Source organism: Micromys minutus (genome assembly GCF_963924665.1).
Source record: "Micromys minutus genome assembly, chromosome: 10".
NCBI lineage: Eukaryota > Metazoa > Chordata > Mammalia > Rodentia > Muridae > Micromys > Micromys minutus.
Genome location: NC_137979.1, coordinates 43,672,980 through 43,697,936, shown reverse-complemented (window position 1 = coordinate 43,697,936; position 24,957 = coordinate 43,672,980). Strand labels below are relative to the sequence as shown.

General features: G+C 41.6%; 1 protein-coding gene across 1 annotated transcript; it reads right to left on the bottom strand.

Moving 5' to 3' along the window:
• Positions 1-2,445: 2,445 nt before the first annotated feature.
• CBX1 (chromobox 1) lies at positions 2,446-24,299 on the bottom strand. Its single transcript, XM_080922855.1, has 5 exons — positions 24,101-24,299; positions 14,643-14,819; positions 13,949-14,126; positions 12,758-12,852; positions 2,446-9,367 (listed from the first exon to the last, which is right to left on the bottom strand). Exons 2-5 carry the CDS (start codon positions 14,780-14,782, stop codon positions 9,223-9,225), a joined length of 558 nt encoding a protein of 185 aa, XP_080778981.1. The 5' UTR covers positions 14,783-14,819; positions 24,101-24,299; the 3' UTR covers positions 2,446-9,222.
• Between the last annotated feature and the right edge of the window lie 658 nt (positions 24,300-24,957).

The window sequence follows — 24,957 nt, the reverse complement described above, 5'->3', positions numbered from 1 at the left end:
AACTTTGCTGTTGGGTATTTAGGAATCCTGTGGGGTCTGTATGAGATAAGCAGTTGAGTTCTAGCCCTGGTCTCTGTAGAGCTCCTTTGAAAGTTCCTGCCTGCATTGGTTTAAAACAAAAAAAAAAAAAAGCCATAGTGTACAGTTTGTCTCCGGAATGATGAGAGCCTGCTAAAAGTGTTACTTGGCTTTGACACTTTACTATGTAGTTCTGGCTGGCTTGTAATTCACTATGTGGTTGCCTCTGCCTCCTGAATATTAAGAAAAATGTATACCACCATATCTGGCTGTTAAAAAATAGTTTTGTTTTTTTCTCAGACAGGCTTTCTCTATGTAGCCTTGGCTATCCTAGAACTTGCTTTGTAGACCAGGCTGACCTCAAACTTGGAGATCTATATGCTTCTGCCTCCCGAGTGCTAGGATTAAAGGTATGTACCATCATTGCCCAGCAAGATTTACTTTCTTTTTTTTTTTTTTGTTAGCTGTAGGAATATTTTGTCTTCATGTATACCTGCATGCCAGAAGAGGGGATCAGATTTCTTTAATGATGGTTGTGAGCCACCAAGTGGTTGCTGGGAATTGAACTCAGGACCTGGAAGAGCAGCCAGCATTCTACTATGACATCTTACCTGGTCACCCTAAACAAAGAATGTTTTTGTTTTGAATAAAATTTACTAGCTGGGTGTAGTGGTGCATGCCTTTAGTTCCAGCACTCGGGAGGAAGAGGCAGGTCAATTTCTACATTCCAGAACATCCAAGGCTACCCAGAGAAAACCTGCCTCAAAAAGCCAAAATAAATGAATAAATAAAATGTATTCTATTTTTGTTTTTGTATATAGGTATTTATATAACCCAAGCTGATTTCAGACTCAGCTACCCTGACAGAGCCTCCTGAATACTGGGCATATAGGTATATGTCACTATGCCTTTATTTTTATTTGTGAGTGTGCAGGTGCCCATGAAAACCAGAGGCGGGGGTCTGATGCCCTGGAATCACAGACAGTTGTGAAAATATCCAGTGTGGGTGCTGGGAATTGAACTTCAGTCTTCTGGAAGAGCAAGCAAGCACTTTATTTTGTTCATCCATTTCTACACCGCTCCCACAAAATTGTTTTTCAGGTAGCCTAAGAGTTCCAAGGATGACCTTAAGTTTTTGATCCTCCTGTCTCCTGACCAGTTTATGTAGTGCTTCAGCTCAAGCCTTTGTACATGGTAGGCAAGCACTTTTTTTTTTTTTTTTTAAGATTTTTATTTATCTACATTAATACAGTCTCTGTCCTCAGATACATCAGAAGATTGAACTCAGGACCTCTGGAAGAGCAGTCAGTGCTCTTAACCACTGAGCCATCTCTCCAGCCAGTAGGCAAGCACTTAACCAACAGTAACATTCCTAGTCCCCACATAGTCACTGCTTTTGTTTTTTGTTTTGTCTTTTTGAGACAGGGTTTCTCTGGGTAGCCCTGACTCTTGTAGAGCTCGCTCTGTACAGTAGGCTGGCTTCTAACTCAGAGGTCGTCCTGCCTTTGCCTCCCAAGTGCTGGGATTAAAGGTGTGCACCACCACTGCCAGGCACCTTTTGTTCCAGTCCTCAGATACAGGCTGAAGTAGTAATTAGCAACTGAAACATCAGACTACTGTTCCAGGGCCAGGCCTCAAAGTTGACCAGTCTGACCTTAGACTATACAAACAAAAACCAAGGCTGTCTTGGTTAACTACAAATTAAAAAGCCATTTTGGGCTATGTAAAGTGGTGAACACTTTATCCACTTTCATGTACTTGGGAGGCAGGGGCAGTTAGATCTTTGTAAGCTTGAGCCCAGCCTGATATACATACATACCAAGTCTTAGATAGCCAGGGCTATAAAGCATGACCCTATCTCAAAAACAAGTGGAAGAAATTCATTTGGGGCCCAGGTGATGATAGCACACACCTTTAATCCCAGTGCTTGGATGTTTGGCTCTGAGTTTGAAAATACACAAGAAAAGCTGTCAAGCACAGTCTAAAATCAGTATTTTAGCCTTGATTTACTGCCAACTGTGCTTTTCATTTCTGCAGGATGGTTTTATTTCGTTTGCTTCTGTTTAGCAGGAAATTTACAGGACCGTGACTGAGTAAAGGAGATGGAAAACTTGAAAGCAACTGGATAAAGATGTAGTGCCTTGCCGAACATTCCAGTGGTAAAGATGTGACAAGTGACATCTTGGCACCTTAAGCTCCTGTTAGACTTCACCAACACCAGCTTGATAATTGTTGCTGAATCCTAGCCTGAGCAGTTGTTTGCAGCCATGCCGACATAACAGTACCTTTGTCAGAGATGAAGTGCACACACTTCAGCCGAGGTGTGTACCAGGCTGTACCATCTAGTGTAATTCAGTTGTTCTCGACCTGGGGGAGGGAGGGTGGAAGGGTGCTTTCACATGGGTTGCCTAAGGCCACTGGGAAACATATTTACACTACTAGCCATAGATTCATGATAGGAACAAAATCAAATTTATGAAGTATCGATGAGAATAATTTTATGGTTAGGGGTTACCACAACCAAAAAAACTTTAAAGGGTTGTAGTACTAGTATTAGGAAGCTTGAGAACCACTGTTCTAAGAAATGCTCAATCTGCTCACATAACTGAAATCACTTAATGATACTTTTTTTCCCCTTTTATTTATTATATGTGAGTGCACTGTAGCTGTTTTCAGACACACCAGAAGAGGGCATCAGATCCCATTACAGATGGTTGTGAGCCACCATGTGGTTGCTTGGATTTGAGCTCAGGACCTCTGGAAGAGCAGTCGGTACTCTTAACCACTGAGTCACCACTCTAGCTCTGATACATTTATTTATGAAGTATCTTAAGTGACTTGTGAATTTCAAATTTCGAAGGTAAGCTGGATGTGGTGACACCTGCAGTTCCAGCACTTGTGGGGAAGAGGCAGAACTGTTGAGTTCTAGGGCACAGGAATAAGGAGTAAAAGGCTAGGTGTGTATTTCAGAATTCTATCTAGCTACAAATTCTTTTGTAGCAAGTGTCTCCTTTCATAATGAGAACTGAGTGCTTTAGAGTGCAGATTCATGTCACAAGAGACTATAAAGATGTGTTAGACAAACAAGCAATCATCAAATTGTCCAAGGTTAACATGAAGTGAGCATAAGCTGGGGATGTGCTCAGTTAGTGGAACCCAACATTAAAGAGTCCCCGGTGGCTCTCACCCCCAGCACTGGGTGAACCAGGTATAGGGTAGTCCTCTAGTCCCAATATTTAGGGGAATGGAGGTAGCGAGATTAGAAGGTAGTCCCTGCTACATAAAACCCCATATCAAAACAACACTAACATTAAACTGTAGAATCTTAAGATTTTATTTGAAGGCCATGTGTGATAGATCTTGCTGGTTATTTGAGTACTCAGCAGGATGAGGCAGGACTGCAATTAAAAGGCCAAAGGTATATGGTAAAGTTCTAGGCTTGACAAAGCTATATAGCAAGGCCTGTCTTAAAAAAAAAACAAAACAAAAAAACCTAGGCACAAACCTTAAAACCTAATACTCAGGAGGCTACATAGACCCTGTTTCCAAAAAAAAAAAAAACTGATTTGAGCTTCATCTGCAAGTCTTTCTCTGACCTCTACATATGGCATGTGCATGCCACTCCATAAACAAGTGCTTGCCCCACAAGCATGAGGACCTGCTCTTCCAACACCCATGAGAAAGCTGTAGGCTTGTAAAGCCAGTACTTGGGAGGCAGAGGAAGAAGACAAGGACCAGAGCCTCAAGGACATCCTCAGCTACCTAGTGAAATTTTAGGGGATGTCTTAAAATCAGCTGCTCTTATTCCCATACCTTTATTCTTAGCCCTTGGGAAGCAGAGGCAGGCAGATCTCTGTTCAAGGCCAACCTGATCTACAGACCAAGTTTCAGCACAGCCAGGGCTTACAAAGAAAAACCATGTCTTTAAAAAAAAAAAAAAAAAAAAAAAAAACAACCAAATCAGCTGCTAAAAAGCTATTTGAATTGGTGATTTTTTTCAGTTTGAACCCAAGCACCATTGCAATCCCAAGTACTTGGGGCAGAAAGATTGAAAGGAGAGAAGGCTCAGTTGATAAAGTGCTTGCCCCACTAGTGTGAGGTTAGAGTTTGGATTTCCAAAACCCACATAAAAACTAAGTTGGCAGGGTGGCTACCTCAACAAGCTGCATCTGTAACTTCAGCAAGAGACCCTGCCTCAGTTGAACCCCTTCAAATGCTTCTGTAATCACTGTATAATCAACTGAAGTCGAGAAGAGCAAGATTCTAACAGTCTGACAGTTACAGGACACCAAGATGTTAGTCATATGTGTTGGCCCACACTTCTAATCCCAGCACCTTGACAGGCCAACACATGATCAAAGTTCAGTCAGTGCTGACTTGGGTGACTTGGTAAATAGGATCTATCTAGAAAGGAAGGAGAAAAAAAAAAGGCTAGTGCTAAGAACTCAATTGGAAAATTAGAGGACACTTAGCTAGAATGCACAGGCCTTAGGTTCAATTCCCAGTACCACAAAGGCAGAACCAGGCAAACAACCCTGCCATTGCATTAGCTGAAGTCTGTGATGATAAGATTTCATGGAAGCCATCTCTAATTTGTGTGATGTATATGCATACTTGTTGGGCTGCCTGTGGAGACCAGAAAAGGGCATGAGGGCTAGGAACTTAATTCCAGTCTTCTATAAGAAGCACAAGCATTCTTAGCTGCTGAGCCATCTCCCCAACTTTCTTCTGCCTGAAGAGAATATTTTGAGTACTTCCTGATAAAGACCACTTAAGATTTGTTGTGCCTACTTACAGTTAACAATTTTGCATGTACAGCTCCAACAGTCACTTAAAGACAATTTTACTCTTTAAACTGTTTATCTGGAAAAGTGCTAACTGATCTTTAGAAAAATTGTCAGTAATCTCAGCACTTAGGTGTGTTGAGCTGAATGCCATAAAAGAGACCTTGTCTCAAGACAGGAAAAAAATTGTCAACGAACTTACCTACAGTGTCTTCCCTGACAGCTTACTCTATATACAAGTGTAAAACACTCTATGTCGCTGGCCTGGAAGTCCCTATGCAGACCAGGCTGGTCAGGTAACTTAGTGATCCTCCTGTCTCTGACCCCCAAGTGCTAGGATTAAATGCAGGTGCGAGCATAAGTAAAAAATGGGTGTTGGATCCCCTGGAACTATAATTACAGGTTTTGAGCTACCTCATCTTTGGTGCTGAGAACTGAACTTGGGTCTTTTCCATGAGCAGTGTGCTCTTAACCATGGAGCTATTTCTCTAGCCCATGACAAGGTGACCCCACAGGTGAAGAATGCCACAGATGCCTGTGATGTTGGTTCCAAAGTTTAAAAGAATAAAATAGCTGCATCAAGGATTTTGATCAGTTGAGCACACCCAATGCTATAGAGCAGAATGCCCACAGCCACTTCAGCCAAACTCCTTATAAACTGTATTGCTCCAACTGAAATGACTGAGACCTCTATAAAGACTTTATGGCCAGGTAACTGAATAAGGTTTCCTAGCTTGCCTTTACTCCCCCAAACTCCCCCTAGGAAACTTTGAAAAACCATCTACACGTTTATCTGAATGGAATTATTTTCTTTTCACTGAATGCAGGGTCTCAGCTTCTAGGACTCATTCATTCCATCCTCCCCCTTTTTAAATGCTAAGAATTGGGGCTCGAGAGATGGTTCAGTGACTAAGAGCACTTGTTGCTCTTACTGAGGACTAGGATTCTGTTCCCAACACACATGATAACATCAACTTCAGTGGGAGAGCTGATGCCTTCTGATTTCTGTGGTATGTGCTTGGTATACAAACACACAAAAACACTTACATACATAAAATAGAAACACACCTTAAGAAAAATGTAAAGTGGGGCTGGAGAGATGGCTCAGTGGTTAAGAACACTGACTGTTCTTCCAGAGGTCCTGAGTTCAATTCCCAGCAACCACATGGTGGCTCGCAACCATTTGTAATGGGAATCCAATGCCCTCTTCTGGTGTGTCTGAAGACAGCTAGTGTACTCACATACATGGAATAAATCTTAAAAAAAAAAAAAAAAAAGATCAAGTGTTCAAGGCCAGATTGAGCTAGGCTACAGAGTGAGACCCTTCCTCAACACACCCTAAAACTAGATAATAAAGTGACAAGCTGGGAGTGGGGCTTGAGACAGTTTAGCAGTCAGAGTACAGCCAGAAGACTCAGGTTCAATTCCTAGCGCCTACATGGACGCTCACAACCATCTATCTCCAGTTTCAGGGGATTCAGTGTCTCTTCTGACCTCCGTAGGGCATATGATGCACATATTCATGGACCCAAAATCACTCATAAAGAAATAAATAAGCAAAATGAGCCTGTATTATACTCTTGCAGAGGACCCAAAATTCAGTTCTAAGCACTCAGGTAGCTCAAAAACTACCTGTACTTCAGCTCCAAGGGAAATCTAAGTTCTCAGTCACCTGCACTCACATAAAAAGGGACAGGGTGCTGGAAAGAGCTCAGAGCAGTAACTGTTCTTCCAGAGGTCCTGAGTTCAGTTTCTAGCAACCACTCTGGCTCACAACCATCTATAATGGCATCTGATGCCTTCTTCTGGTGTCAGAAGACAGCTATAGTGTTCTCATACACATTAAATAATTCTTAAAAAGAAAGCAAGCATAGGGAATCCTAGTACCTGGGAGACAGAAACAGGAGGATATCTGGAAGTTATCTGACCATTCTAGTCTTCATAGTTCCAAGCCAGCCAGGGTACAGTGAGACTGTTTCGCAGCACAACAGACTAGACTCAAACTGCTCTTGTGACACATACAAAAGCAAGAGTCTACTACTTGAGTTTAAGGTCATTCTAAGCTACACAGTAAGCTTCAGGTTAGCCTGGATTAGATGGCTTGGCACATGAGCACAGTAATCAATCTGAGCAGTCCACAAATTGTCCTGACTTTAATACCTGTGTACATAGTAATGTAGTAAACAAAACAAAAGCAACAAGGGCCTCAGAGTTGGCACAGTGATTAAGAACACTGGCTGTTCTTTGAGAGGATCCAGCTTGATTCCTAAGTACCCACATTAAGTGGGTTGGAATAGCTTGTAACCCCAGGTCCAGGGTATCTTATGCTCTCTTCTGGCCTCCATAGACATGCACACCAAAAAACAAACAAAAAAACCCACCAAAGAATCTGCTCTTATTTGGGCTCCAGAATTATATGGTCCCAGCACTGTGAAGGCAGAGGTAGGTAGGATCTTTGAGTTCAAGACCAAGTGAGTTCCAGGACAGCCAGAGCTACACAGAAAAAACCCTGTCTCAAAGCCCACCCACTTCCCAAAAGATGGTTGACATTCAACCCAGTGTTTAAAACATAGTGCCAATTCCTAAAACGTTTTGGTGATAGCATCTGCTAATGCCGTCCAACTGATTAAGCTACTTCATAAAACATGTTTTCAAGTAACTATATTTGGAAGTGTTATCAGTAAATAATTTACCAGCAATATGAAATACAGGATGTACCAGTTTCTAATGTATGTGCAGCAATTGCAAATGCTCAAGTATTCACTACATTAATAAACTGAGGCCATTTAAAAGATTAGAGCATCAGATTTTGAGCCTACAGTGTCCACCTACAGTCATGATGAAGCTGTGAAAAGTGGTTTTAAGAAGCTGGACTGAGGCACGAGGGGCTTCTGCACCCATGTCAATCCACTACTGACAAGTGGAGGCATGGGATTCAAAGTTCTAGGCCAGACTGGGCAACAAGGGGAGGAGACCTGGTTTGGGGGGGAAAAAGGACAGAAATCAAGAATTAGAAATCTATAATTTTATTAAGACAAAAACTGACAGTATGGTATGAAGTTTACACTTAAACAAAAATTTTCACATACATCTTAACACATGCTGAAAAAGATTTTACAATGTAATTCTATCTGCAGATATAGACAATACTAATAAAAATTGATGGATCTCATGATTCAAGACAGTATTTTAGACATCAGTTAATCTGAAGATTTTGTATTCTCAAGTGAACCACTACCCCAATATGAAAGTTAATCTCCTGAGACCAGGGCTTGTGAAGTCAGTCAATCCTTGAACTGACTCAATGGAATTTGTGCTGTCAGTAACTGAACCTGCCACAAGCAGTTTCAGGATTCAAAGCTGAAAAGAAAAAAAAAGAAAGAAAGAAAGAAAAAAAAAAAAAAAAAAAAAAAAAACCAGAAAGGAAAAGGAGAAAAAAAAAAAAAAAAAAGAAAAACGAGAGGGGCTCCAAGAGTTTCCACCCTAAGAGCAAAGGCTCTCCTCTTCCATCTCCCATAGGCCCTCCTGCAATACTTGAGCCAATGGCTTAGATGGACAAACTGATATTTATAACTTTGTAATTGGAAAAAGCTTTTTTTCCCCTCCAATTTCAAGAATTAGCACCTCTAGGCAGTGTGGCCTGCCTCTATATATCTCCATAAAGTTTCCCTCTCCAGTCAGTTTGCATCATCAAATGGCAGCTTTGGTAACTCAGAACTGGCTTTGTCCTTTGTGGGCCACTTTGAGCTCAGGTTGGGAGCACCTTGGCTGTAGGTTTTAGGATTAACAGAATTTTTTTTTTTTTTTTAAACAGTCTTTCATAGTCCTTATTTATGGTGCCAATGACAATTTTTTGAAAAGGCAAAATATTCTGGACATAGAACCAATTTATTAGTTAGCTGTTCTACTGTTTCACCATTTCCCCAATCAGGCCCCAAATTTTAACCAAAATGATTCTACCCATCTCCCTTCCTCCCTGTCCCAACCCCTCCCTCCCCCAATTAATATACCAGTAATAGCCAAAAAACTACACACATGCTAGGCTGTAAAAATGCAGTTAACACTATTGGGAAGAAGGCTGTGGGTTGTGGAGATGCTCTTTGAAGATCGACAGTATCTTTGCTTTCCCACACCCCAATTCTGCAGGATTTGTCCTTCATGGAAGGTCAGTTGCTTCCTTAGTAAAACACAGAACGGGTTGCCTTGAAACACTTACCCTTTCCCCTCCACTGGGATGGGTGTGCAAACTATACATCGTGAACAATTTAAAGCACTTGGGCTGCTGCAGGACACAGAAACTATGCTGGCTCTTCAAAGGACATCTTCTCAAGCCACCTCTATGGTGTCAAAACAAGTACAACTCCTTCCCTCCCCCTTGAAACCCACAGTCAGAGGTGACAGGGGCTGGTACTCAACAGGGCTAATTCTTGTCGTCTTTTTTGTCATCATCCTCTGAGGGGTAGGAATGCCACGTTAGCCTTTCCTCATAGAAGGATATGACAACCTGTGGGCACTTGACATTGGCTTCCTTGGCAGGGACCAGGTCAGCCTCATCAGAGTTTTTCCTGCAGAACAAAGCACAAAGAAACTATGAGGTCAACCGTTGTGGTCTCCTGTTTTGGACCACCCAGGGAATGCGGCTTATAAAGTCTAAATTCCAGAAACAAATTAGAAACAGAAAGCAAGCAGCATTTACTAGGTGAGTATTGTCACATGATACCCTTAAAGACATTCCTGTTAAAAATCTCCTCTAAAGGCAGGTCTCTGTGAGTTCGAGGTCAGCCTGGTCTGCAGAGTGAATTCCAGGACAGCTGGGGCTATACAGAGAAACCCTGTCTCAAAAACTGAAAACAAAAGCAAACAAAAATCCCCTCAAAGAGATTCTGTCAAAAGGTAGGTCATCTGACTCAACTACTTCTTTAGAATAGGCCAAAACAGGCTTAATTAGAATTTCAGAAGGTAGACAAGATTAAATTCTAAAACTGATATACATTATAGAGTTAACCATTAATAAACTCTATCCATTTATCTTTAGCTCAATGGGCCCATCCCAGACAGACAGCAGCATGGGACAGGCAAACAGATACATGACAGAATGTGAGAAGGCACCACCTCAAACCTCCCAAACCTGACCATGAACCAGGGTTTAGAGCCACAGAGAACCACAGAATAAGCTGATAGACCAAGATGGTGGGAAATGTACTGAATCATACAAGGTATCTAACACATTACCCTCTTAACCAAAAGATTCTGGAGTAAGTTTAAGTCCTTTTATTACACAGAAATATTTTCAGAAATAGGTATCTCCACTTCCCTGGAAAACCAGGCAACAATTAAAAAAATTTTTTATGTGTATGTCTTTTGCCTGTACGTGTGTACAACATGTGTGTCTGGTGTTAAGATCCTCTGAGACTGCAGTTCCACAAGGTAGTGAACTACAGTGTGGGCACTGGGAGCCTGCTAGATGAGAAGCCAGTTATCTTAACTGCTGAGCCATCTCTCCAGCCCCGAATTTCTTTTAAATGTGCCATGTATGCGGTACTAGGAATAGAAGCCAGAGCCATGTGTATTGTTCTACGCATGAGCATACACGTATCAGTCTTGCTGTTTTGTTTGAGACAGGTCTGTTTCGGTGCTTCTCCACTTTCATAATGCTGCAACCTTTTAATACACGTCCTCACCTTGTGCTGACTCCTAACCAAAAAACAGTTTGTTGCTACTTCATCAATGTAATTTTGCTATTGTTATGAATTATAATGTAAATATATGATACGCAGGATATCTAATATGTGATCCCGGTAAAAAGGTCATTTAGCCCTCAAAGGGGTCACGACCCACAGATTGAAAACTGCAGCTCTATATGTTGTTCTGCAACTGGATATATAGACCAGCTAGCCTCAAACTCAGAGATCCATTCGCCTCTCTCTAAATCAAAGGTGTACAACCACCACACCTAGAAATGTGTGACTTTTACAATCAACATTCAATCCTTTGAGGGTGCAAGGGATCAAACCATGAGCCTTGCACATGCTAGGCAAGCCCTCTATCAGTAACCACACCTGGATCACAAAGGTTTGGGTTTGTTGTTATTTTGCAGGGCTGGGGGTCAAACCCTTTCTATTTGAGTCACACACCCTAGTTCAACATCCTTTTTTCTTTTCCAATTTAAAGATTTTTAACTTGTGTATGAGTGTTCTATTTGCACGTACACCTGCATGTCAGAAGAGGACATTAGATGCTAACATAGATGGTTGTGAGCCACCACGTGGTTGCTGGGAATTGAACTTAGGACCTCTAGAAGAACAGCTAGTGTTCTTAATCGCAGAGCCATCTTTCCAGTCCCCAAAAACCAAATCTTACTCTTTAGATATAGTAGTGAGTCTGCCAAAATTAAAGAATGCCATCCCCCATGTCCTTCCCCACTTCCCTCCTTCTTTCTGTTTTGTTGAGGCAAAGTCTTACTCTATATTCCAAGTTGTCTCTAGTGCTAAAATGACACATGGGTTGTGACTGGCTCTTGTGTGTGTATTTATGCTTTTATGACTTCATGGTACTCTAGGTCAGGCTGTTCTGCAACTGGTGATAATTCTGTTTTATCTAAGTGTCCAGAATCAAACCTCATCAAGGATGCAGCCCTATACACTATGGAGATACTTCTTTAACTCACACTTGTTATATATGCAGGGCAAGTGTGCACTAGGTAGACTATTTAATGAATCTTATTACTCAGTTTTTCTTTTCTGCTATTAAGTTATAGGAAATAAGCTAAATGAGGGTCAGATTCAATAAATACTGAGGGCACACACAGAAATAAGATAGGTGATTACTTAATTGTGACATAGGCCTTCACCCATATTGAAGTTAAACCTCTTCAGGCATCATGTAGGGAAGAACTACCACAGATACCAATTTCAGCGAAATGTCTAGATCAATCAAAGAACTATCGAGAATCCTATTTTAACTGGTAATGGCTTAACACTTACTCTTCCTAGTCCAGAACGGTGGCAATTCCCTGTAATCTCAGCACAGAGTCTGGGGCAGGAAGATTTCGAGTTCAAGGCAAGCCTAGGCTAGAGTAAAACTGTCTCAAAACAAAAGACAAAGAGAATTACTTTTACTGACTTGAACTCCCTTTCAGTGAACTGTCGGAAAGTACTGTTGCCTTGTGCTGCACAACAAGGCTCTGGTTATCAATGGCTGGCAAACGTGAGAGTGGTCTGTTCCGAGGCAGATGACAAGTTTCCCATTCCCTAGTGTTACAGTGCAGAAACCTACTACTATGCTGCTATGTTAAAACACAGCAAATAAGAGCATGTTCAGCAGGTGCTACTCTACAGTGCTAACAAATAGTATCCATTGTTTCTTCTTAGAGCAAGTCAGTGTTGTTCCCACTCACACACAGCAGAAAGATACAGCCTTACATTGTGCTCAGGAATAGTAAACAGTAAAGAGGCCTTGTGACCCCTGCTGGCTCATTCTGTAAGTTCAGAATCTTCAAAATAAATTCTATAAATTTCTTTTCTAACACTCAAACATGAACAAAATCCTGTTTATGGGGCCAGCCTGATCTTTACTAAGGAGGTGGCAAAGAAGGAGGGCGACTCAATCACATTTCAGAAATTTTTTTTTAGTTAACAGAATTGAAATGTGATTCCTCTCCATAGCCTCTCCCACCTAACCAAAAAAGGGGGAAAAACAAAACAAAACAACAAAACAAAAAATAAAACAAACCGAAGATCTGAAAATCCTAAGGGCCCCTACCTGTAACTCATGAGTCCAGGTTGGTAGTCAGGCCGAGGGTCACTATCGAAGGACTATGTCATCTTAAAGATTTCACACCTGGGCGACTGGAATTTCGAAGGTCCAGCTCTTTTCCTCTGGCATAGAACAGATAGGGAGAAGGAAAAAAAAAAAAAAAAAAAAAAACAACCACACAGAGCCACTGGGAGACTCACCATTTCATCAGGAACATGAGCTCTCCACTGGAGTCAGTAGCTCCAATAATCCGCTCTGGCTCCAAACCCCGGGCAAAGCCTCGTGGCTTTTCTGACTGTAAAAACCAGATGGGTAGAGCCTTTATTGATATAGGACTATATCCGGAACAACATTATTTTTTTATTTTTAATGATTTATTCATATGAGTACACTGTAGCTGTCTTCAGACACACCAGAAGAGGGCTTCAGATCTCATTACAGATGGTTGTGAGACACCACATGGTTGCTGGGAATTAAACTCAGGACCTCTGAAAGAGCAGTCAGTGCTCTTAACCACTGAGCCATCTCTCTAGCCCACATTATTTATTTTTAAGAGATGTAATCCAACATTCATTCACTCAGGGGTTCCTCTGCTTCCCATACCATGTGTCAGAAGTCTGAAGTGTATGAGATCCTCTCAGCATGAACAGGATATACACCCCAAGCAAAAGAAATATTCAAAACTGTCTTCTCAAAAGTTACTTAAGATACTAAATAAAACAAAACAGCCATCTCAAATTTTTTGTTTCAAAAGTTTTTCAGTGTGTAGTCCTGGCTGTCCTGGAACTCATGCTGTAGACCAGGATAGACCACCTTAAGTATTTAATAAACAAAACACCAAAAACTGTCTACTGACAGAAAATGCATCCAGTTATTCTCAAACTATTATTTCTGCACCATGGATAAAAAGATCACTTCATAAAAGCAAGCCCCAAATCCTTTATTGTTTTGTTGGGTTTTGCTGAGATAAGGTCTCCTGCAGTCCAGGCCTCTTATCCCTCCTGGATCCTCTTGCCTCCTCTTCCTCCTGGATGCCAGGATTACAGGTGTGTACAGGTTGACTCCCAAATCCCTTTAAAAACATTAGCTTATTTCTAAAGAGACAGAGAGAAAGTGACTTCTGAGATTCAAAGGAAGAAAGTCCGGCATGGTAGTTCATACCGGTAATCTCAAGAGTTAGACCTGTTATCTTAAAATTTAGAAAGCTAAGAAAGGAGGATTGCGACAAGTTTAAGGCAAGCTTGGGATACATTCTGAATTATAGGCCAGCCTAGGCTTCTAAGCAAGACCTTATCTAAAACAAATAAATAAAAAGAAAACGAAGGTGAGGACAGGAGAGCATGTGGAAATCTCTGGCCTCTGTCCAGTGAAGAGTCCCAGCTCTGTCTTACCTCTTCTTTCTTCTTCTTTGGTTTGCTTTCCTCTCCTTTATCTTCAGAATCAGAATCAGCTTTGCGCTTTCCTCCCTCTGATTTATCTGTCTCGTGAGCTGTTTTCTGTGACTGTAGAAACTCAGCAATAAGGTCAGGGCAATCCAGATTCTCTTCTGGCTCCCAAGTGTTGTCCTCACTGAAACCAGCAAGCACAGCAAGTTATACTTTCCATTCTGATCAACATTTTTATACTAAGAAAAGAACTAGTCTTGGAAGAGAGTTAAATGATAACCAATAGCTAGACTTTTGTTCAAGATGAAGAGCATTCCTAGTAGGGGAGGGTGGAGACCAAAGGCTTAGAAACTTGCGTTCTTCAAGGAAAGACTACTTTGCAAAAGTAGAGAGTATCCTATACAAATTGGTCCTCAGAAACCACTGGTATAGGCTGGCAAGATGCTTAAGTGGGAAAAAGGAGCAATTCACCAAGCCCAGAGACCTGACTTCCATCCCAGGAATTACATGGCGCACCCAACCCCCCAATATATTAAAATAAAACTCAGTCATATAATACTCTGCATGTAGGTCTTTCTTCAGTAGAACATCAGCTGTGGAGATAGGTCAGGAATGAAACAAAGTACACCCACCACAGAACTGCTAGTAAGCATATCATGATTTCTCAGTGACCAAATTCATCTGTGTCGATGAAACTTACTCTGAGAAACCCTTCCACTTTAGAAGATATTCCACCTTGCCCTTGACAACTCGCCGATCAAGAACTTTTTCCACCACATATTCCTCTTCCTCTTCTTCTAGTACCTCCTCCACTTTCTTCTTGTTTTGTTTCTTCCCCATAGTGCCCGCCAGCTTTCTGGTGTTAAGGGTGACACTGCTAAACAATAAAAGAAAATAAAAAGGGCATCAGGCACCTTTGCTGTAGAGAAGTGAGGATGGTGAGGAACGCAGGGAGATCACAGGTGATGCTGCTGCTGCTCTACTCACCTCCAACTCACAACCATGTGGTAATGTTTGTTAGGGGTAAGCCACACTTATTAATCTCATAGCAAATTATTGTCTTTTCTGTTCTTTCCCTTTGGACAAGGATTTATTACGAAGCCCAAGCTGTCCTTAGCTTTCTTAGTGATGGAATCATAGGTGTATACCACAATGTGTGGGAAGAATTTCTGAATATATCCCCTTACAACTTTTTGTCTAGTTTGTATTAACTCCTAATACCCCTTGCCACAGGGTATAGTACCTAAAATACTGTGTTGAATCACAGTTACATATATTTAATTACCTGACTCTTTTTTTGGAGAGAGAGTCTCATACAGATAGCCAGGCTGACTTTGAACTTCTGATCTGGTTTCTATCTTTCAAGTACTGGGATTACAGATGTGTGTTACCAGCTTAAAGAAAAAAGTCCCTTTATTTTCACTCCACTTTTCTTCAAATCATAAATTCCAGCTCAAACTTAAGACATCATTTTACTATGTGTGTATTGAGTCAAGGACATTAGGACAATTTATGGGAATCAGCTCCATGTGGATCTTGGGCTTGGCTAAGCCTCCTTGATAGTTTCATGTACCACAGGCTGACCCGGAACTCAAAACAGCAGAGGATGATTGTGAACTTCAGATCCTCCAGGGTTTTGTGTAATGTGCACAAAAGGTGAATGAGTACCAACTGTGCTACATCTCCAGCCAACTCACATTGTGTTCCTTTAGTAGTACTAGGAATGAAACCTAGGAATTCAAGAATGCTAGGCACTGAGTTATATAGCCTAAGCCCATAAATCATCCTTATTCAACCCAGTTTACCTAAAAATTCATTTAGACTGAAGACTGCTTATAAAAAGCATTAGAATGGGGCTGGAGAGATGGCTCAGAGGTTAAAAGTACTGGCTGCTCTTCCAGAACTCTTGAGTTCAATTTCCAGGACCCACATGATGACTTACAACCACCTGTAAGGCTCTGATGCCTTCTCTTTGGTGTGTCTGAAAATAGAAAGTGTACTTAGATACATTACATAAATAAATCTTTAAAATAATAACTCAATTTAAGGTGGAGAACTGTAATAACTTAGAAAATAAAAGTGGTCAAGGGAAAGGTAGCTGTCATGAATGTAATAGTTTACTTTTTGTTTCTCTTTCGAAGCAGTTTGGTCCTCTTTTTCTGCCTCCACATGGGTTCTATATAAACATCTATATAAACACCTGGCTTGCCTGGCACCCACTTTACTTTGCAGGTCCTCAGTTTATTTTTTTCTAAAACATGTTTCAAGCCAGACAGCCAGACACACACACCAGAGGCTATGTAGGGAATTATGTATGGACAGAACAACTTCTTGTGTTGAGAATTTGAAGTTGGTTTTGCTTGATAAAAATCCCAAATATGGGGCTGGAGAGATGGCTCAATGGTAAAGAGCACTGACTGCTCTTCCAGAAGTACTGAGTTAAAATCCCAGCAACCAAATGGTGGCTCACAACCACCTATAACAGAATCTGATGCCCTCTTCTGGTGTGTCAGAAGACAGTTACAGTGTACTCATATAAATAAATAAATATTTTTTAAAATCCCAAATATGACTGGGTATATAATAACTCAGTTGGTAGAGTGTTTACTTCACATGAATGAAAACTTGAATTTGATTCCTAAAAACTGGGCATGCTGGTGCACATGTGCCTATAATCTTAGCAGGAGGATCAAGAGTTAAAGGTTATCCTTGTGAGTACAATACCCTATAAGGAAACCCATAAAATATGTGTTTTTTTCTAGTATAAAAAGTCTACCTATTTATTTTCCAAGACGGGGTTTCTCTGTAGCCCTGTCTTGTGGTCTGGCCTACTAAGTGAGCACCAGGAAAAGGAGAAACAGTACCTAAAAACAACAAGGCAGAGAGCATCTGAGAAGTTATACCCAAGGCTGACTGACCTCTGGCCAGATACAACAGGGGCTACCTATGAACTTCTAGGACACCTATTTCTGTACAGCTTGAAAAATTCTAGGGGCTGGAGAGATGACTCAGTAGTTAGGAGCACAAATGTTAACTCTAGTTCCAAGGGACTGGATGCCTCTGGTTGCCTCAGGTAGCTGTATATACTCACATAGAGACACATACCTACATATAATTACAAATAATAAAAATAAATCTTAGTACTTGGGAGGAAGAGGCAGGAAGATCTCTGTGAGGTCAAGAGTACATAGAGACCCTTTCTCAAAAAAACAGAAGTAGACGCCTTACAACTGAGTTTCTATTCCTGGCAAGTATGTGAAAAGGCCAGAAATGGTAGGGTGCATTTTTAATCCTAGCAATCTCACAGCCAGATGAAATGTTGAGACAGAATTTCTAGGAAACTCATCAGCTAGCTAACATTGAGTACAGAGTACAACAGAAAGAGATTCTGCCTCATGTAAGATCAAGAGAACCAACTTCCCAAAGTCCAACCACTATGGCACATGCACGAAAATACTTTATTTTTTAAGTTCCTGGTCCATATGCCTTTTCTTTTCTTCTTTTTGTTGGGGGTGGGGTGGGGGAGTGTCATCCTACAGAGATGTATACATGTGAACACAGACATTATAGTTTAGTTTCCCAACTTGACTTAAAAAAAAAGAAAAAAGCATGTGTGTATGTAGAGCTGCCAGGTGTCAGATTCCCTCATTAAGAGTTATTACTGACAGCTGTGATCCTCTCGTTGTTACCAAACTTAAGTCTTTTGTAATAACAATATACATTTCCTTTCTGGCCTACGCTTGAATTCATTTTTTAAAGCTTTATCTACTTATTTAATGTAATTGAGTGCTCTATCTGTATGTACAGCTGCAGGCCAGAAGAGGGCATCAGATCAATTACAGATGTTTGTGAGCCATGTGGTTGCTGAGACTTGAACTCAAGACCTCTGGAAAACAGCCACTGTTCTTAACCACTGAACCATCTCTCTAGCCCTTATGCCTGAATTCTTTTAAAATACAGGCTCTTTCTGCATAACAATCAATACTGTGGTTGGAGAGGTGGTTCAGCAGTTAAGAGCTCTGTTTATTCAGCTGCAACGACGTCTTAATTCATTATACATTATCTTTAACTAAGGGATAATTATCTGAAAACCAGTGCACTGCTATTGTCCAGTGACTACAAAATAATAAAATTAGCAGATAGGTCTCATAAAACAGTACATGCATGGAACCTACCAACATCATCCTGTATATCTTAAAATCATCTCTAGATTACCTGTTAGTTATTATATATGTGGAATTCTTGGGTCCTGAGAGCTAGCAATCAGTATTTCTGGAGGTCATAAAATCAGTTATAAATTTATATTACCACGTAGAAAGCATAAAGTTGTTTTGAGGGGGTCAGAAAACAAAGATTAGAAAATTTGCTGGAGCTAGTTTTTGTGTTGTTTTGTTTTAGATAGGATCTTGTGTATTTCTGGCTAGCCTGAAATTCTCTTTGTAGACCAGCCTAGGTCCAAATGTACAGAAAATTTCCTTTCGTGCCCTGGCTTTCTTGCTTTTTCCCCCTCCTTGGTATTTACTTAAACAGGCAACAGGAGCTATGTTGTGGTACCTGAGGAGGCCAAAAGAAGGCACTGGATTCTCAGAACTGTGGTTACAGACATGATATAAGCTACTTGTGAGTGTTGGAAACTGAACCCAGGTCTTCTGGGAGAGCAGCCAGTGCTCTTAACTACAGACATTTCTCCATCCCAGAGATGGATTTTGCTTTGTTAGTTATCTCTATGAGCTGGATTTACATATGGTGGTTGTGAGCCACCCCACAACTGTGCTGGGAACCAAGAGCAACAAGACCACTTAACTGCTGAACCATCTTTCCAACCTCAGTATTGGTTGTTATGCAAGATGCATCTTGAATATAATAACACTTTCAACAAAATAATTTACTTACAGAAAGAATCTGAAAACCTACTACATTATTATAAACTCAGCCTGGGGATCTATACTGTAAGTTCTATAACAAATTCAAGAAGTGGTGACTCCCTCCCCCCCCCCCAAAAAAAGAAGTGGTGACTTCCAACTTAATGTATTAGATACATATTCCCAATAACCAATTAAGTGAACAATAACCTTCTATTACCTCCTTCTTCCTGCCTCTTTCCACACTTCTTAGAGCCAATGGTTGGTTCACTATATAGCTGACTGACTTTGAACTGCTTCTGCTAGAGCTCTCAAAAGCTGGGAATCACAGGCATTCACACCTGTTGTTTTTAAACAAAATCTCAATTGTTCAATTTTTACCAATAAAGACTCAGTGGGTGGATGCTGGGGTGAAAGCCTGCTGCTACCTCAGAGAGGGAAAGCACCTAGCTGACCTTCCTCCTCAGCCTGGTTCCCAGAATTAATCCCCTCTATGTAGCTCCCTTCTACTTACCGTGCTATTGGTCCTAACTCCCCCTTATTCTCTTATGTTTTATTCTTAATCTTACATTCACTTCCTGTCAACTGGTTACTTGCTCAGCTTCTTAACCTATGGGTGACTTTATTTAATCCTATTTACAATATTCAAGCAGAGAGAGCTCTTGGATGAAAGGTGTATGCTAAAACACAAATCTTGGGGGTTCACAATGTAGTCAAATATCCTGCAACACACACCTATTCTATTTTAAAGAAATACCTCCCAACACATTTTTATTTTAAAATCTTTAGGCAGAGTCTTACTTCAGCCTAGGCTAACTAAAAGTTAATCTGGAACACAGCCTAAAACCCAGGGATTCTCTTCCCACAGACTACTAAGTACCAAGATGACAAGTAAAAAATTGTAATGCCTAGCTATTCTTTTTCCAGATAGGGTTTCACTCAGCCTAGGCTGAGCTCAGACCCTTACAATCCTTGCCTCAGCCTCCTGTGTTGAAATGATAGAGATGAGCTATCCCACCCAGAGTTATTTTCTTGGTTTAATGTCACTCCTTAGAGGGCCTTCCTACAGTTTTAGGAGCCCGCTTCCCTACTGTACCCATTCTGTCAAAGCCCAACCTTTTATTCAAGCCCTACCGTTAGTAGGATTTCCCTTATAAAAATCATTAAATCTAACCAAATTATTCTTTCCTTGGAATCAGCAGAGTATCATTTCTATTTTCCCTCAGACAGGAAATTGGAATTGAGTCCTGTGCAAATCATAAAAATACAAAGCTGCCAGCTTTTTAGGGACTGACCGATCCATCAATAAACCCTGAACAGAAAACAAAGACAAAGTCAATAATAAAATAAAAGTGAAGGTATTCACTGTACAGGTGCCACTCATAAACTGTTTTTAGTTGGCTTGTTATTTGGCTGTTTATGAAACAAATGCTTTCCAGATGCAAAATCTCCATGAAAAACAGGGATTTTTGCAACATACACATCCAGCACGAATAACAATTTGAGTTTTGTATTATGTTTTTGGAATCTGGATAGGGGTTGCAGAATTGGTTGTTGCAGATAGAATCCAGAGCCTTGTGCACCACAATTCTTTTTTTTTTTTTGCCAGAATCTCAACTCTTTTGGTCTCAAGAATGTGACCCATCTTCCTTCTGCAACCACCTTTATTTATTTAGTGTCTGTAGCAGGGAGCACAGGGACAGAGGATAACTTTGACAAGTCGATTGCCTCCTTTAATATGTCAGTCCTGGGGTCAAGCTGAGGTTGTCAGGCTTGGTAGAAAGAGCCTTTATTCATCAAGTCATCTCAAAGCTCTAGCCTTTTTTCTCCAGCCAGGTCTCACTCTACAGACCAGACTGTCTCTCCTTCAGTGACATTATAGACACGTCACCACACCCACCTGGGAAATTATACACAAAATTTTACTTTATACCACTTTTCACAAAAGACATTAAGAAGGCCAGAGTACAGCTCAGTGGCATAGAACGTGGGTTTTGGGGCTCAATCCAGTCAGTGCACTACCACCACAGAAAAACAAAACAAAAAACAAAAAAAAAAAAAAAAAAAAAAAAACCCAGCACAACACATTTTCCCAAATCTGGGCTAGGACTGTAGTTCATTTGCAGCAAGCTTGCCAGCTCAGTGTGGAGTGCTTGCCTAACATGAGATGCCCTGAACGCCACTCTGCAACACTGCAAAAAGCAAAAACATATAAACAGTAAAAATAAAACTATCAGCTAGGTATGGTGGTGCACACCTATAAATCTCAGTTCAAGGCCAGTCTGGGATAGAAAGTGAGTTCCAAGCCAATTTAGGATATAGATGATAAAATCCAAACATACCAACTTCTTCTATATCCAGTCCCCAAAATTGGAAAATGGGGACATCAAGCTGGTTCAACAGTTAAAGATCTCACAAGCCTAATGACGTGAGTTCACTAGAACTAGTGTTATAGAAGAGAATGATCCCCCACCCCCAAAGTTGTTCCTGATTTCCCTAAGTATATCATGGCATACCCCACCCCCACTTTTAAAAACTAAGAATAGAGGGGCTGGAGAGACAGCTCAGTGGTTAAAAGCACTGACTGTTCTTTCAGAGGTCCTGAGTTCAATTTCCAGCAACCACATGGTAGCTCACAACCATCCTCCCCCAAAGATTTATTTGTTTATTTCATATGTGGGTACATTGTCCCTGTCTTCAGATACACCAGAAGAGGGCACCAGATCCCATTACAGATGGCTGTGAGCCACCATGTGGTTGCTGGAAACTCAACTCAGGACCTCTGAAAGAGCAGCTAGTGTTCTTAACTGCTGATCCATCTCTCCAGCTCCTCACAACCATCTTTAATGGAATCCGATGGTGTTCATGAAGAGAGCTACATGTAATGTACTCACATACATTATATAAGTAAATCTAAAAAAAGAAAGAGTCACTGCCAGGCACACAATAGTTTTTTTTTCCTTTCCTTTAAAAATTTTTAAAAAATACTTAGTTCATTTATCTTACGTATCTTCAGACACACCAAAAGAGGAAATTGCATCCCATTAAAGGTGAGCCACCAAGTGGTACCTGGAAATTGAACTCGGGACCTCTGAAAGAACAGTTAGTGCTCTTAACCGCTGAGCCATCTCCAACTTTCCTACCTCTCCACCCCCACTTTTCCCTTTTTTTTTTTCTTAATTGCTCAGAAAAATACCTAGAAGGAAGGGTTTAAAAAATGTACCATAGGGCTGGAGAGATGGCTCAGTGGTTAAGAGCACTGACTGCTCTTCCAGAGGTCCTGAGTTCAACTCTCAGCAACCACATGGTGGCTCACACCATCGGTAATGGGATCTAATGACCTCTTCTGGTCTGTCTGAAAACAGCTATAGTGTAGTCACAAAGAATAAGTAAATCTTAAAAAAAAAAAAAAAAAAAGTACCATAATGCTATCGATTTTAAAAAACGTGACCAAAGAGAAAACCAGAAATGATCTTTCACTGCCCAAATCTTTTAAGGAGCCCGTGACTCCTTTTTAAAGGAGGCCTTAAACTTTTAAGGAGGCCTTAAACTCCTGCTGCTCCTAACAACCCCTCAAGTGGTAGCTGGGATTACAGGAGTGCACCAACACCTAACTGAGTCTTTTCAACATACCACTTGCCCACTTGCCGTTTATGCCTAGAGAGCATCCAAGAAAAAGTCCAGGCACCAATTTCTTGACTGTAGTCATACATCCATCAGAAAACTTTAGATCTTTCAAAACTATCCCAAAATACTGACATGATTCTTAACACAAAACTGGAGATACCCTATGTTCTAGCATAACTCATTTAAAAAAAAAAATTCTTTTTATGGTACTGGAACATAACTCAGTGGTAGACAATTTGCATGTGTGCAAGGTCCTCAGTACCACACACCAAAATGAGTTCCATATTTCATATACCTTTTTAAAAAAAGATGTATTTATTATACGAGTACACTGTAACTGTCTTCAGACACACCAGAAGAGGGTGTCATATCTCATAACAGATGGTTGAGGCACCATGTGGTTGCTGGGATTTGAACTCAGGACCTCTGAGCAGTCAGTGCTTTTAACCACTGAGCCATCTATCTCTCCAGCCCTCATATACCGGTTTTTAATAAAAATATCTTCGCTGCCTGTGGGAATACAGGACCTGCTTTCCTGGGTCCCTGCCATACCCTCATTTGTAGACCAGAGGACAATTTTGTGAACTCAATTCTTTCCACCTTTACCTGGATCCTAAGAGTTAAATAAATTGAGGTCTCCAGGCTTACTCAGCAAGTACCCTTTTATCTGATGACTCTTGCCTTTTACATGCTACCTAGAGCCTCCCTAATCACACTAAAGACCTATTACGAGGCATAAAGTGGCCTTTTCAGCCTTTCTTGACTCCTCTGGTAGCCAAGGAAGGCCTTAAACCTCGGACCTACCTGTTTCCAGCTATCAAGTGCTAAGATTACAGTTACATGCCATCATACCCAGTCCAATTCATGTGGTACCGGGGATGGAAGCCAGGCGTTTGCGGCGGGACAGGCAAACATTCTACCAGCTAAGGTATGCCCCCTAGGAACCCCTTTTTTCTTCCACATTTGAACTGGTCACTTTAGGCTTCTACCCTACTTATCCCAGCAACTCCACTTTTAGACAAGGTAAAGAAAATGTCTGGCTACTCATCCTGAGACGGGTTCAACAAATCTCTTCTTCCCCATTAGCACACCTTGAGCAGCCAAAGCCCCCTTGTCCAAGTTTACTGGAAGTTACTTTTTCGTAACTCTGGGAAGAGAAATTTCTGTGATATTGGCAATTGGACCCAATATCTTCAGGTTACTTTTTCTTTCTTTCCTCCAAGTGCTACGGGGATTGCCCGCGACTGCCGCCGTGTCCGCTTTCTCAGGTTACATTTCTGAACCTCTAGTGTACGAAATCCTGATCACTGCCACGCACACCCAAAGCCCCAGGCCTGTCTCCTCCTGGACGTCCCAAAGTTTTCCTTTTCCCGCCCAACTCCAGAGTTACTAAGTCGGGTCAAACGCTCTTCGTCCAGATCTTGAAAAGCTAACCCTCCGAGAACTCCGCTCATCAGGAACCACTCGGCTCCCGGGCTCTGGATTTGCTGCCCCGCCCTCTCCACACTCCCACAGCCCGCGAACTCTGCGCGGGAAGCGGACCCGTCGGGCACGGGGCCAGACCGGGCCGCGCCCCCAACTCCTCCGTCTCCACACTTCCGTTAGCGGCCCGCGGCCTCCCGCCGTAGCCGCGTCCCCTCCCCCCCCCGTCTCCCTCCCGCCTCTTCACCTCGTAGCAGCGCCCGAGAGTCGGAGAAGAATCGGGGCCGCGCTACTCGCGCGTTGCGTCGGGCGGTCCGAGGAAGTAGCGCCCAGAGGAGCAAAAAGCCGAGTGGCCTTTAGTCCGTCGTCCGGCTGAAGCGGCGTACCGCAGGCCCCGCCAACAGCCCTCCCCTCAGCCGAACAAAAGAGCGTCTCACTCTGCGCGGCCCGCCGCCTGCACTGCGCAGAAGCAACGACCTGCCGCAGGGCAACTTGGGATTCAGAGTCGGCCCGAAACTACAAATCCCAGAGTACCGCAGTCCACTTTCAAGGGTTGTAGGGAGATTTCTTCGTAGTTTCTTTTTAACTGAAAAGGGGAAGTCGACTGTTCTTTAGAACACATAACTCTATAGTTTAGAAAACTATTGGGTAATGCTGGGGTTTGTTTGCTTAATAACAGGGTACGTAGCCCAGCTGGCTTCGAACTTGTGCTGGATAACAGGCGCATGCTAGTACTCCTTGCTACAAAATTAGGACACGCGGGTTTGGAAACTAACCTCTTGATGTTTGGTCCATCTGCGTTTAAAAGAAAAGTCTTATCAGGTTTGTCACCTGAGGCTTATCAAATCTCCACCTTCAATAAAGTTCAGCAATCTATCTATTATCGCCACATGGACGAGGTTTCCACCTCTCAGCTTGAACAACTTACTGTTCCATTCAGAAAGTAGATTAATCCTCTAAGACACCATCCCCGCTTTCTGAATTTTCTTTTTTCTTTCCCCCTCCTCTATTTATTCTTGTTTTATTTTGGTTGTTGGTTTTGTTGAGTGGACAGGGTCTCAAGGAAACACTTAAACGCCTGATCTTCCTCCTTCTACTTCTCAA

What these genes read in the sequence shown, in the direction of transcription:
- CBX1 (XM_080922855.1), bottom strand. Translation starts at nt 14,782, where the DNA reads ATGGGGAAGAAACAAAACAAGAAGAAAGTGGAGGAGGTACTAGAAGAA. An exon ending in AAGTGGAAGGGTTTCTCAGA is followed by an intron (nt 14,127 to 14,642) that starts GTAAGTTTCATC and finishes TGCTGGTTTCAG; the next exon opens with TGAGGACAACACTTGGGAGC. An exon ending in CTCATGTTCCTGATGAAATG is followed by an intron (nt 9,368 to 12,757) that starts GTGAGTCTCCCA and finishes TTTGTTCTGCAG; the next exon opens with GAAAAACTCTGATGAGGCTG.